This window comes from Hermetia illucens, chromosome 4, assembly GCF_905115235.1.
Source record: "Hermetia illucens chromosome 4, iHerIll2.2.curated.20191125, whole genome shotgun sequence".
Taxonomy (NCBI): domain Eukaryota; kingdom Metazoa; phylum Arthropoda; class Insecta; order Diptera; family Stratiomyidae; genus Hermetia; species Hermetia illucens.
In genome coordinates this window covers 85,809,880-85,823,801 of record NC_051852.1, presented here as the reverse complement: position 1 = coordinate 85,823,801, position 13,922 = coordinate 85,809,880, and the positions used below count along the sequence as shown (strand labels likewise).

The 13,922-nt window shown below is 42.9% G+C and overlaps 1 protein-coding gene across 1 annotated transcript in view; it reads left to right on the top strand.

Moving 5' to 3' along the window:
- Positions 1–517: 517 nt before the first annotated feature.
- Positions 518–13,922, top strand: part of LOC119656132 (MOXD1 homolog 1) — a 169,723-nt gene continuing 156,318 nt past the window's right edge. The window contains exon 1 of the mRNA XM_038062464.1: positions 518–1,707. Within this exon, the coding sequence (XP_037918392.1) occupies positions 1,399–1,707 (309 nt within the window). The 5' untranslated portion in view covers positions 518–1,398. The remainder of the gene's footprint in view (positions 1,708–13,922) is intronic.

Here is a 13,922-nt window from a genome sequence, read left to right as displayed (position 1 = left end):
TTGAACAAAATTGATAAATTAGTACAAAACAAATGTTCAAAACATGAATTACTCTTTGTCCGATTATGTGTTTAATTATATAATAATTTATATTATAATTTTGTTGTGTGTTTGTCTGTATCCTTTTTTGGAGGCATAGACGGAGGCGCAGTCTATTTGTTATTATTGTTATATTTCCACTATTTTATTTTGAATGACACTGGGCTTCGGTTTTACATCCATGACGACCGGTATTCGAGCCCGGAGCAACGATATCGAGAGCCTAACGCGTCTAACCCCCACAACCACGCGACACTCTTGCTTCCAAACAATTTATGTTAATGATATAAATTGTGGTTGATATTCGTGCGTACACACTTTATGTACACAGAGTTCTTTCAATTTTGAATTGAATTTTCCGCGTCTGTTACGAAAGCGGCCACCCTGCCTAAACTTCTTTTTTGCAACCAGGTTCGCTTGCAAAAGAATGGACTAACTTGTTCTCATTATTCCTCACATTACCGGTTGCCGGGTTCGTGTCAACTTTTTTCTCCCATGGAATGGGACCTCCTCGCGAGAGGGTCGTGTAAACTGTGCAAACACACAAGCTGCAAGTGTACATGCATTCCAGAGGGCCAGGACTCAGTCGCATTCTCGTCCTTGTTCAGTTCCTCGTTTTATTTTCGCCATCTGTAAACGCAATTGCGGGGAAAGACGGATGAGCCTCTGCCCTAGTTTGAGCAACAACCGGCGCGATCAGACAGCCTCAGGCCCAGGTTGAGCCCCGGCAGATGCACGCATTTGTGTACATGTGCGTTTCCAGTGCGTAAAGGGATACAATGTAGGCTGTTGCACGTCCTGCGTAGAAGTGCCTCGTGTTGATCGCTTACCAATGAGTCTCGCATTATCGACGCCGGGGCCCTCAGTAGTCGCACACGTACTTATCGAACATCTGCCGCGAATGTTCCGTTGATAGTTTTTTTATGGTGCGTCGCGGTTGTTGTCGTCATTGCGCCATTCTTCTGCTTGGTTGATAAAACCCGCTCCTACCACTTCTTTGGATTCAAGTTCGCGGTCGTTACGGCGTGTTAGTCAAGAAAAAACATCGCGATCGCGATATTGTGTCGCCGGTTGCCGGTTTCTTCGAGTTCTTTAAGATTTTCTGAAGAAGAGCGAAGGAAAAAAATTCAACTCACCTTCTCGAGTCGCGTGCAGTGCAATTCGCGCATTTAACTCCCAAAATCGCGCCGTAGATGATCCGTCCCGCGGCTTTTAACGTGCGTCCCACGTGTGTCGCGGCTAACACATAACATCAAAATTCAGTGAGTGAATTATGTTTGATGGTCATTCAGAAGTCCCTTCCCGGTTTAGTGAAACCCTTTAAAATCTATTGTCATTGAGGTCAAATTGTGAGAAATTATGAAAGTGCTGTGGTTGAAAATTCTGTGCACATGCCTGAGTGGATTACTATTGGCAGCGGACTCCGCGAAAGGATCATCCCAACACCACAGGATAGTTCATCATGATTGGAAACGATCCGAAGTCATGGACGCCAATGGTCTCTACGTCTTGGAGTGGTGGACGAAGCCAAAGGAGATATTTTTCCGTGTTACAGTCAACACTGTAGGATTTATTGGGTTAGGATTTTCACCAAAAGACGGAAAAATGGCGAAATCAGATCTTGTCCTTGTTTGGGTCGATGATCGAACTGCGAAACCGAATGCTTTGGTAATTTTTTTAGTGTGTTTAAAAAATCCTAACCGTAGAACAGATTTCAAAACATTCCACTACCTGAGCTATTTTTACCTGAAGACTTTCGTGTTCATGCTTGATTATTGTATGGCTATATGTTTGCAATTTACTTCAAAGGCTTTGTTGAAAAGGAATGTGCCTATAAAGGTTTTACTCAGCTCCTTACAATAGAGTCCGTCGCCATTCCCCATATGTCGAGGCACAAGAAATCAGTTAAATGTATTATGTTACAATACTTTTTATACGTATTCATCAATGTACACCCCTATGATTAGGGTTCATACAATCTGTACTTCATACATAGGCCTACGGCTGTGCAATTATCCATGTATGTGTGAAGCATTTTTGCTAGAGAATATGCATATACGTACATATTTCTTAGTCAACGAAAAGTGGATACTTTATGATAATTTTTTCCTAATTTCGATGCAATGCTCTCATTCATTGTAACTGAACTATAATTCGCAAGTAAATTTTGTGCTCTGAGCATGCAGATTACATTATCTGCGTTTGCTAAAATTGAAGGAAATCATTGCTGTGTTACTAATTTTTAAGGTTTTGTGTAAAGCAAAACCTTTTTGAAATCGGTTTACTGTCTGTCTGCCTGTCTGTCACACGCATGGAAACGGTTATAGCCATCGACAACATTTGGTGGCAAGGTGGGAACTGTGAACGCTCATGCATATAGTGAGTTACATCATTCTACGTCGAATTTAAGGGGGGGCATACTTGCAAAAAGGAGTTACTCATTTTGTTCAATAAATGTAATGAGCGGTCAAAGGGTAGCATAGGTCCCAGGGCGAAACGTGGATTGGTACCCACGATAGAGCATAAAACCTTGGGAAATGCCTGCTGAACCAACACCAACAGCTCTACTACCAAACCCTATCTCCACCTCCACGTGGTGACCGCTGGGAGCTCTTTCTTAACGAAAAGCTGCAGATGGAGAAAGATGAAGGCGAGTCTCCCGCCCCTAAAAACGAGACAAATTGTACCAACTGATCCTCCAGGTTGAGGGTTGGGTAGGGCTGACAACCATACACGGAAAACCACTTGTTACGAAGCCACAACAGGAGCCTCGGACTGGACGGATTATACAACGACGATCCCGGCAACGACAACAGAATAACGATTTGCGCATTTTCTCATGGAACGTCCGCTCCCTGTACAGAGATGAAGCTGATAAGCAGCTAGCCGATACCCTGTCCTAATATAAGGCTGATGTAACAGCGTTACAGGAGATGCGTTGGTTTCCTGGAAAAGAGCCGCTACACCATATATTATAGTGACCATCCAGTAAACCATGTGCTCGGAGTAGGTTTCTTAGTGAGCCAAAAAATTAAACCTGCTGTTATCGGCTTTGAAAACATAAGCGGACGGCTATGCACTCTGCGGCTGCGAGGCAAGTTTAGAAATATAAGCCTCACTAACGTTCACGCCCCTACAGAGGAGACTGCAGAGTCGGAGAAGGATATTTTCTACGAGACAGTAGAACGAGCCCTCGAAGCCTGTCCCAGATATGATGTCAAAATCATACTTGGGGATTTTAACAGCCAAGTAGGGAAGGAGCCTGTATTCAGGCGATACGTTGGCTCCATAGCTTACACGAAAATACAAATGATAACGGACTGCGGATCATTCAATTAGCAGGTCACACGAAATGGTTGTTGGAAGTACCTGGTTTGCGCGGAAAGCGGTCCACAAACATACGTAGACCTCTCCAGATGGGACCACTTTCAACCAAATTGACCACGTGTTGATCGAACTCCACCACCTCTCAGCCTTGATGAATGTCAGAACATATAGGGGGGGGCCAATATAGACTCGGATCACTATCTCGTTGGCATGGTGCTCCGAGCTCGAATAACAACAACACCCAGAATCCCCTCTGACAATCAGATGCGAGTTAACACTGAAGCCATCCATAACACAGCCTTCCGCGACGCCTATAAGAGGGAAATGGATGCCGCAATAACCGCAGTCAACAGAGGTCCTGGAGATGAAGCATCAACAAATGATCTTCACAACCACCTGAAGAACGTTATCATGGATATGGCTACAAACATACTTGGCCCCAACCGCAAAAGGAGTCGGGTCGGCTGATTTGAAGATGAATGCAAGCTAGCAACGGAACGGAAGAATTCCGCATACCGAGTAATGTTGCATTCTCAAAGAACGCGGGCACGCGCAGAGACTTATCACGAACTCCGTCGAGCGGAGAAGCGACTTCACAGACGGAAAAAAGAAGCCTAAGAGAACCAACAAGTCTGTGAACTAGAAAAGTACAGGGAGCAACCGCACAAGGCGCGGAAGTTTTACCAACAAGTCAGCAGGATGAAGCCTTATACACCTCGATGCTCATCCTGCCGAGACAAAGAGGGAAATCTGATTTCCGACAGAATGGGCATATTGGAGCGATGGGTTGAGTGTTTTAATGAGCTACTGTACAACCAGAACATCGGCGAGTTGGAGGTCCCGCCAACTGAAGACGACAGACAAATACTGCCACCACCAAGTTTAGGAGAATCAGTCTGTGCAATTCATCGGCTAAGTGAGATAAGTCGCCAGGAGCCGATGGAATTACAGTCGAATTGGTTAAATATGGAGGTGATCAGTTACACCAAGTGGTTCATCAACTTGTGCTCAAGGTATGGGACAGCGAATCAATGCCTGACGATTGCCAACGAGGCATTATCTGTCTCATACATAAAAAGGGAGGTATCACTCAGTGCAGCAATTATAGAGGTATCACGTTGCTGAGTACCATCTATAAGATATTCTCCGCTATCTTGCTAGGCCGGATAGCCCCATATGCCCAGAACATCATTGGCCCATACCAAAGAGGCTTCACTCCAGGCAAATCAGTAACAGATCAGATTTTCTCTCTGCGGCAAGCGATGGAAAAACTGTTGGAATATGGACAACAGTTGCACCATCTATTCATCGACTTTAAAGCCGAGTATGATAACATAGCCAGGGTAAAGCTGCCCACGGCCATGAGGGAATTCGGTATCCCGGCGAAATTAATAAGACTGACTAGGCTGACCCTGACCAACGTGCGAGGCCAGATAAAAGCAACAGGATCACTCTCAAAACCATTCGACATCAACAACGGTCTCGACAAGGGGATGCCCTATCATGCGTCCTCTTTAATCTGACCCTCGAGAAAGTGATCCGTGATGCTGATGTAAATGCAAGAGGTACGATCCTCTTTAAGTTCACCCACCTACTGGCCTATGCTGACGATATCGACATCATGGGAAGAACCACCCGAGACGTACAAACTGCCTTCATTCAGATCGACAGGCGGTAATCAGCGCGAGATCTTGGGCTGCACATCAATGAAGTCAACACAAAATATATGGTGGCAACGTCAGCATCGAAGACGAACCAACCAACAACATCAAACCGCACTGGTCAAATAGGAAGAGTAAGGATAGGAGAGTACAACTTTGAGACCGTTAATAATTTCTCCTATGTAGGGTTGAAAATGACAACCGGTAACTGCTACGATGATGAAATCCGTGCACGATTGTTGTCAGCGAACAGAGCCTATTCCAGCTTACAAAAACTGTTCCGCTCGAAACGTCTCACCATAGGGTCAAAGCTCTTACTGTACAAGACTATGATCTTGCCAGTCCTCATGTATCCCCTCGGAAACTTGGGTTCTTAACAGGAAAAATTACGAACTCTTGGCCGCGTTCGAGAGAAGAATCCTCCGAAGAATTTTTGGCCCCCTACATGAGGATGGATGATTCCGTAGCCCATGTAACGACGAAATCTTTGAGCGATACCATGACCGTCTGGATTTGGATAAAATCCGGCTGAATAGGTTACGGTGGGCGGGTCACTTAATCCGTATGAATGAGGATGATCCCACCCGGAAGGCAGACCCTGCCTAAGATGGAGCGATGGCGTAGGCCAGGACGCCAGATAGCTTTTAGGGATATCGAATTGGTGGACCGCGGCGCAAAACCGGGATGTTTGGAGTTCCTTATTAAGGCAGCCCTACACCGGATACCGGTTGTTGCACAGTTGATGATGATGAAATGTAATGATGTGGAGTATCAAATGAAAGGTATCGGTTAATATTAGGTTGTTGCATATGAAATGGCCAATTGGGGAATCAAGTGAAGTTAGCTGCGATTTTGCTGTATCAAACCACCACCGGTAGGCGCTGTTGGTGTCGGATAATGAAGTATAAAAACTCCTACATTTAATCAAGGAGTCATTTCAGTTTTGATTAACGTTGATTTAACAGTGAATGAAAAGGAAAAAAGGATGGAAAAGGGCCAAAAACGTATACTTTTTCTGTATGAGTTCAAATTCGGTCATAAAGCAGCGGAGGCGACCAGGAACATTAACAGCGCATTTGGAGCTGATACGGTAAGCGAACGAACCACATGGGGGTGGTTCGAAAAATTTCGGTCAGGCGACGTAAACCTTCAAAGTGAGCCACATGGACATCCAAGACCATCGATTGGTAACGACGAGCTGCGTGTGCTAGGCGAATCCGACACACGTCAGTCTGTGGGAGACATTGCAGAGAAACTGGGAGTACACTATTCGACAGTTTTCCGGCACTTCCTACAACTTGGAAAGGTGAAAAAGCTCGACAAATGGGTTCAGCAAGCCCTTACGGAGCAAAACATGGCATTTCGAATGGACATTTGCAGTTCTTTACTCTCCCGCAACAGAAGCAACCCCTTTTTGCGCAGATTAGTGTCATGTGATGAAAAGTGAATATTATACGACGATCGTCGCCGATCAGCGCAACGGCTAAATGCTGATGAGCCACCAAAGCATGCACCGAAACCGAGCCTCCATCCGAAGAAGGTAATGGTGACTGTTTGGTGGTCTACAGCTGGAGTTATCCACTATTTTTTTTGGCACCTGGAGAAACGATAAATGCACAGAAATACTGTGTTCAAAAGTTGAACGAAGTGCAGTATGAGACTCTGCCTCATCCACCATATTCACCAGACCTTTCGCCAACCTACTACCACTTTTTTAAGCATTTGGATCATTTTTTGCCGGAAAAACAATTTAGGAATGAAGAGAAGAGGCTGTCAAAATTGCCTTCGACAAATTTATCAACACCCGACAGTTGGACTTCTACGAAACTGGCATACATGCTCTTGAATCTCTTTGGGAGAAGTATTTTGAATCGACTGGCACCTATTTTCATTAAATAAATAAATTTTTGTAAGCTTTACAGTCGTTTCAAATTATAGTAACAAAACGGCCATTTCATTTGCAACAACCTAATACTTTCCGAAGCCGATCTTGCTTTCGACAGATACTGGAAACGTGGATGTACGTGATGATTTCTTTCACGAACCCATTCTCAAAAACTACCCAGCCGAAAAATCTTGAAAAAATCCGGAGGCTGCTACTATATCGTTCCTAGGCGTCCAAATACCCTCCATACTGGTATCTCTTCAAATAAAGTTAATAAAAGTATATTAATATTATTTTTAGTAATTGACTGCAATGAGTTCATCCTAGAATCATGAAATTTTGCGGCAATGTATAATATTGTTTGGTGGAAATCGCACTATTATTAACAAAGCCATAATAGGGCAAAGTTGCAAATTCAAGACTTTGAAGGTCAATATCACGCGATGGTGGATATTCTCCCATAATATATGCATATATAGGTAATAATGGGACAAGGGAATACTTAAATGTCTTTATAAAAGAAATACACAAAACCTTGCAGACCTGAAGCACTCAGCTTCCGGCTTCCCGACTTGTTTTTAAATAATTAAAAAAATATAAAAATTTCGCAATTGTTTTTAATTTATTTATCAAGCTTACTTGTTAAGTATTATAATATAATTCATTACGGAGCATTCAATTATCCGCCTAACAAAAATATCGGAGATTGAAAATTACATCATTGCTAATTTCGTCCCACTCCGTACTACTTCAATTACAGATTGCTGATTGCTTAGTATAGGTTCTTGGAACATTACATTTCCGATGGGATTATGATCGGACCCCGCCCAATCCGTTCTAGTCATTGGAAAGTATTGTTTCGCCTTCGCTATGTCAGCGTCGTCCATCATCATCAACGGCGCAACAACCGGTATCCGGTCTAAGCCTGCCTTAATTAGGAACTCCAGACATCCCAGTTTTGCGCCGAGGTTCACCAATTAAATGCAGAAATCAATCCAGACAATTTTCTCAACATTGTGCTAGCGCCTAAGCCTAGTAGTAAGTGTCTATATGCAGAAAAACTCTGTAAAACACATATCGGCACTTAGCTCTACCTATACCCCAAAAAGGCCAAGGGCAGCATATGTAGGTTTCAAGCTCTTAGGAAAAGGTTAGGCCACTAAAAATCAGACCACCTGCTACATGAAACCGACGCTTTATCCACATTTTCATTCACGCAATTAGTAAACCAGCCACTGGTGAACATGTGCCCAATATAGAGCTGTATTTAGAAAGTAATTGACTCATTACAAGTAAGGGCGCACATTGGATGTTCTTATTAATACACCATCATCACTCAAAAGCTTGAATTGATCCAAATGCCGGGGAACACGATATTTACCAAAGAACCGGTAATAAATATTCAAAACAAGCATTAGAATACGCCGAGCAGAAACATTGAGTTCAGAGATGCCCGACCGGCGAGTGTAATACAAAAGTCAAGCAAACAATCATCAAGGGCCGATCTCTTTGGAAGCGGATGTCAGTGACACCCTTTTTGCGCACCTCCAGAACCGAGTCCGAGCAGCAGGTTAGGGCTGGAGTTGGCCAAAAGCAAGAACGAGACCAAATCCACAGCAGCTGGAGTAAGAACGCCAGGTAGTTATCTATACGAAGAAGCCCGCGTTCGAAATAATAAAATCTCCCTTCCACACCAAAAAAGATAACCTCGGACTACAGATAAAAGGGTGTGTCTTTTCGATACCTTCAGTTACCGGCGAGAAATTATGCGAGATCTGCTGGAGTATTAGACAAACAATCTGAAGAATTGGATAGAATTCTAGATAGTATTTTTCTCCATTAAATTTAAACTCAGTTCAATTGGGGGAGGAGACATATTTGCTTTATCATTTCAAATGACGTAGATAGCGAGACTAATGATCCAATGAATGACATCCATAGCTGACTGAATGCCCAGCTAAACCTACAATTCGGTTTTGAATTTTTCCTCATAAACGGTCCAACGGATTACATTGAGATATAATATAGTTTTTTTTCATGACAGCCCTTACATTCAAATTCACAGCGACAACTACAATAGTATTACATGCCTTATTCTCTTAAATTTAGTGTCAATTTGAAGACAAATCAAACTTCTCCGGAACTCCTGGAGCAGGCTGAAACAGTTTTCAATGAAAAGTTAAGGATGAAGTGTAGGTGCAGTTGACGCGCTGTGCCTCCGGCTATAGCTATCAACCATATATCATCAAAAATATGTCTCGACATTCGACCCTAACAATTCTCGGCCGCTCACTGCTCCCTTGGTCACTAATGTAGTCAATAGTACAAGATGAAAATAAGCCCAGTCACTTACGTCAAAATCCTCATTTCCACTAATGCAGCTAACAATATACCCGAATCCTGGGAAGCAACAAAAGAAAAAAAATCATATCTAAATTAATTGCAGATGGGATTTGCTGGGATGAGTTTGGGATCTGGGAAGGAAAAAGAGGGGGTAGACTGGGAAAGAAGAAGTGACCGTGCTAAAAATGAAAGAACATTTATTATAGAAAAGGTGATGGGAAACTTAGGAAAATTTCAATGAATAAAATGTGCAAAGCAAAGATGGTGTATGCGGGACAATTATAACATTACCGACCGAATACGGTGAGGCAAAAATATAGAGATCTCTGCCACTGAAGGAAACTGTAGAGCTCCGTGCATCCATACGATAGAGAAGCTTCTTACTAAATTCAACAATTCTCTTAATCGTGGAAACGAGAAGGAGATGCTGCCTTTGTTCCTCATCGATTGACCCATTTTCCATTGCTATAAAAAGACAATAAATTCTCCTCTGAGTCTTGAGTTAGAAATGCTTTGGAAAAGCCTCATCATCTACCAAACTTTGACCCAATAAAATCATAATGAAGTTCGTTACCAGATATAAGGAATATAGTGTAATTAAAGAGCATGATCTTTAACCTTAAAGTACTCATACTTTGAAAATTTATCGTGTTTTAGGAAGTTCCATTCCCAACTCATTCTCTAAAATTGTCGATATTCTCTAATGGGTTATTCGAATTTTCTTTATATGTATAATCAGTACTCTGATTTTACAATGAACTAGTGAGGCCAAAGCGCGCCGCTCGGGAAAAAAATATACAATTATCAGGCTTTTGTAAATACATGCCGCTTGGTTATGTGTTTTTATCAGCATAATTGAGCACAATCTCAAATCTCAATTGAAAATCAAATAGGAAACAAATCAAACCAGAGGCTAAGCGTAATGTGTATGCCTATATTATATCAGAATATCCACTTTCGCGAGCTACTGACATTCAAAGTTTTAGAATTTGCACTGAAGCGACAATTTTGACTTATTGTAACTTTGTTAGTAATAGTGCGATTTCCACCAAATTTGGTAAGATTAGCCTTTATTGATTGTTGATTCTAGGATGGGGGGTTCTGCAGTCAAATATTAAAAATTATAGTAATATACTTTTATTAACTTTATCTGAACAGATATCGGTATGAAAGGTATTTCGTAGCTAGGCAGCATAAAGTGGCAGCTTCCTGATTTTTTTCCAGATTTTTTGTTTGGGTAGGTTCTGGGAATGAGCCCGTGAAATAAATGACCAATTTTCAACCTCCGTCCTCTTCCTTTGTGAATTACATGTTAAAACTAAGATCAGTTTTGAAAGGTCTTAATCGAAACCTATAATTTGATAACCCACATCACTATATGTATGGGAACTCTCTCCCCTTAAATTCCATGCAGAACGATGTAACTCATTATATGCTTGTGCGTTCACAGTTCCCACCTTCCAACCAAATTTGTTGTCAATAGGTATAACAGTTTCCGAGAAAAAGACATGTGACAGGCAGATGTCAGCATCTTAATTGCAGTAAAATCGTGATAACTTTGAACTGCTAAAGCTTTGAAACTAATAGCTAGATTCCCATGAAACTCGCAGTATTCTGCGCCATACTGTCCTCTATGCTGGTGCAAGATCTGGTAAACCTACGATGAACTTAAGGTCGGTTTTCCGATTATTAAGTTTATTTGAGCAGACATCGAAATGGGACATGATTTTTTTCAGATTTTTGAGTTGGGTAGTTTTGGGAAAAGTCCTTCCTTACTTTCAAGGTGCACATTTTAACTCCTTATTTGCGCACTCTATAATTCGCGTCAAAACTATTACCAGTTTCGGAAAGTACTAATCCGGACCTTCCATTTAATATCCCACATGACTATATCTACCTAAATTTATATCGCTCACTGCATGCGTGGGATTTCATAATTCGCAACTGTTCAGCAAATTTCGTTGGGATCTGTTTAGCTGTTTTGGAGAAAATTGCGTGTGGCAAACAGACAGACAGATAGTGAATCGATTTGAATAAGATTTTGTTTAACTCAAGGCCTTAAAAAAAGGTTAATTTGAACAAGAGTTTTGCCCTTTACTCCACAAAAGAGTATACAGAACACATTCAAATGATGTAAAACCACGGACGCTTACATGGGTGACACTTGACCCGTGTCCCACCATTGGGATATATCTTAGTCATTATGGTTGCTTGTACTAAATTTTGGCCACTACGTTTTAGCGACATATTTATTACACGCTCATGATAGCTTTTTATAGCCAATATTCCACTTTAATATACTACGGTTATCGTCAAACATCAAGTAGAGGCTTCACATTTCTTGTGAAATTGTACCCAGACAGCTGTGAGGTTGCCAGCGTTATCCTAGGCAACTACAACCACTATCGAGATGCCGTTTGCTGTTAAAGGATTAGTAATTGTGTTGATGACTACTTTTCAAGGTTTCTATATATTGATTCTGATTTCAGTTTGTACTTATGTTTTCGTAAAGCGAAACTGATATGGCACAGCTGTTCCTTCTTCTTCTTCGACCTTTGTGGCGTTGAGGAGCGGGTTGACTCGTCTTCATTCTCTAGTCTTTATCAGCGTGAACCACATGTCCGTATCATCAAACACGCCTTTTGTGCAATTTTCCCACGATCATATCGATCGCGGATGTCTTCATCATGTCCTGTTACGCCGCTGGTCCAACGCAACATCTTCGTCTCCATTACCGCGAGGCACCGTTCATTGCCATGGATAGTCAGTGAACACTCTGGACCATAAAGGGCGCACAACACTGCAGTCAATTTTGGGGGGTTCGTTGATACGACGATTACAAAGAACGGCATCATCCCCGAGGATTGCATAGGCCGCTTTGCGGATCGTGTTTTCAGCTTGATTCTACGATTCATCGATATTCATAAAGGGTGGCAATCGCGTGAGTTCACTTCGCCAAAATCGCCACCATTTAATTTGCGGCGGCGGGCAGTACGTTTCTCACGTTGTTTTCTCTGTGCCTTGACTCAAAAGACAGCGATGTTGAGAAATAGCCATTTAACAAATCATGTAACAACAAGTATATGGCAACGAATATTCACAAAATCGACTATACGCTCGCTAATCTGATTGGGTACTTCAAATACTCCTTAGTTTTGGGGCCAGACAAGTACGCGTTCAAAACGGATTGGTGTTGGGTGGCCTTGGGCAGGAAACGACGATAGAAGTTTAGCATGCCCAAGAACCTCCGCAAATCCTTTACAGTTTTCAGACGCGGGGAGCTTGTAATCACTTGCACCTTGTCTAAGTCGGGCTGTATTCCTTCAGGGGAAATGGAGTGGCCGAGGAATCTCACCTGTAATTGAAGGAACTTACATTTCTCAACGTTTAGGACTAACCCGGCCTCAAGCAGACGTTGAAAAATGCATTCGAGATGGGCTAAGTGCTCAGACTTTGAGGAAGAAGCGACCAAAACATCATCCAAATATACGAAACAGAAGTCGAGGTTTCGCAGGACCGATTGGATGAACCTTTGAAAGGTTTGCGCCGCATTGCACAATCCGAAAGTCATCCGGGTGTACTCGAAGAGTTCAAAGGGTGTGCATATTGCCGTCTTTGAAATATGTTCTAGAGCTACAGGGATTTGATGATAAGCCTTGGTTAAGTCCAAGGTCGAAAAGATGCGGCAATTCGCAAGGTGATGCGCAAAGACATGGATGAGTGGAATTGGATATCAGTCAGGAACAGTCTGTCCATTTAGCCTTCTGTAATCCCCACATGGACGCCATTCGCCGTTTGGCTTAGGGACCATATGCAGTGGGGAAGACCAACAGCTGTTTGAGGGCCTGCAAATACCCTGTTGAACGAGTTGTTCAAATTCTTTCCGCGCAATAGCCAGTTTCTGGGATGGTAGAGGACGCACCTTCGAGAAGATCGGGGAACCAGTAGTGTTAATGTGGTGCTGCACATTGTGCTTCACTGGTTTGGAGAGACTACACTCGGTAGTAATCTGGCTGAACTTTTGGAGAAGTGCCCGAACACGAGAGTCGGTTCTAAAAGAACGGAAAGATTATTGCCTGGGTGAGATACCATTTGTCCCGACGAATTAAGGTTGGTCGTGGAATCTATAAGAGACTTGTTTTGCAAGTCTACCAGGAATCCATAGTGACACAAAAGTCTGCGCCTAGTATAGGGAAGCTGACATCCGCCAGGATGAAACGCCACGAAAATGTCCTACGCAAGCCAAGACTCACGTCCACTTGCCTATACCCGTAGGTGTTGATACGGGAGGAATTTTCCGCTGCTAGTTTCAGGGATTGTGGAAAGAGTTTATGGTGTTGGGGTACGGGAACAACCGAAACTTCCGCACCAGTATCCACGAGGTAGTTGCGCCTGCTGAGAGGATTGTAAATTATTAGGCGACGTGGCGCTGCGTTCTGGGTGGGCGTCGCCAGGACCCCTCGCGGACCTAGTTTTTTGCGGCAGCCGTGAATTTACAAAGGATTGTACATTTAGTGGCGTTATCGCCGAATCTGCGGCGGTACCAGCAAATTCGGTCCGTGGACTGTCCTGACGACCTGCTACCTGATCGCCCTTTTCGAGTGGCAGACCGCGAGTGTGCTCGTGATCAAGTGTTAACTTATTTAAATTACTAATTATGCTTTTTG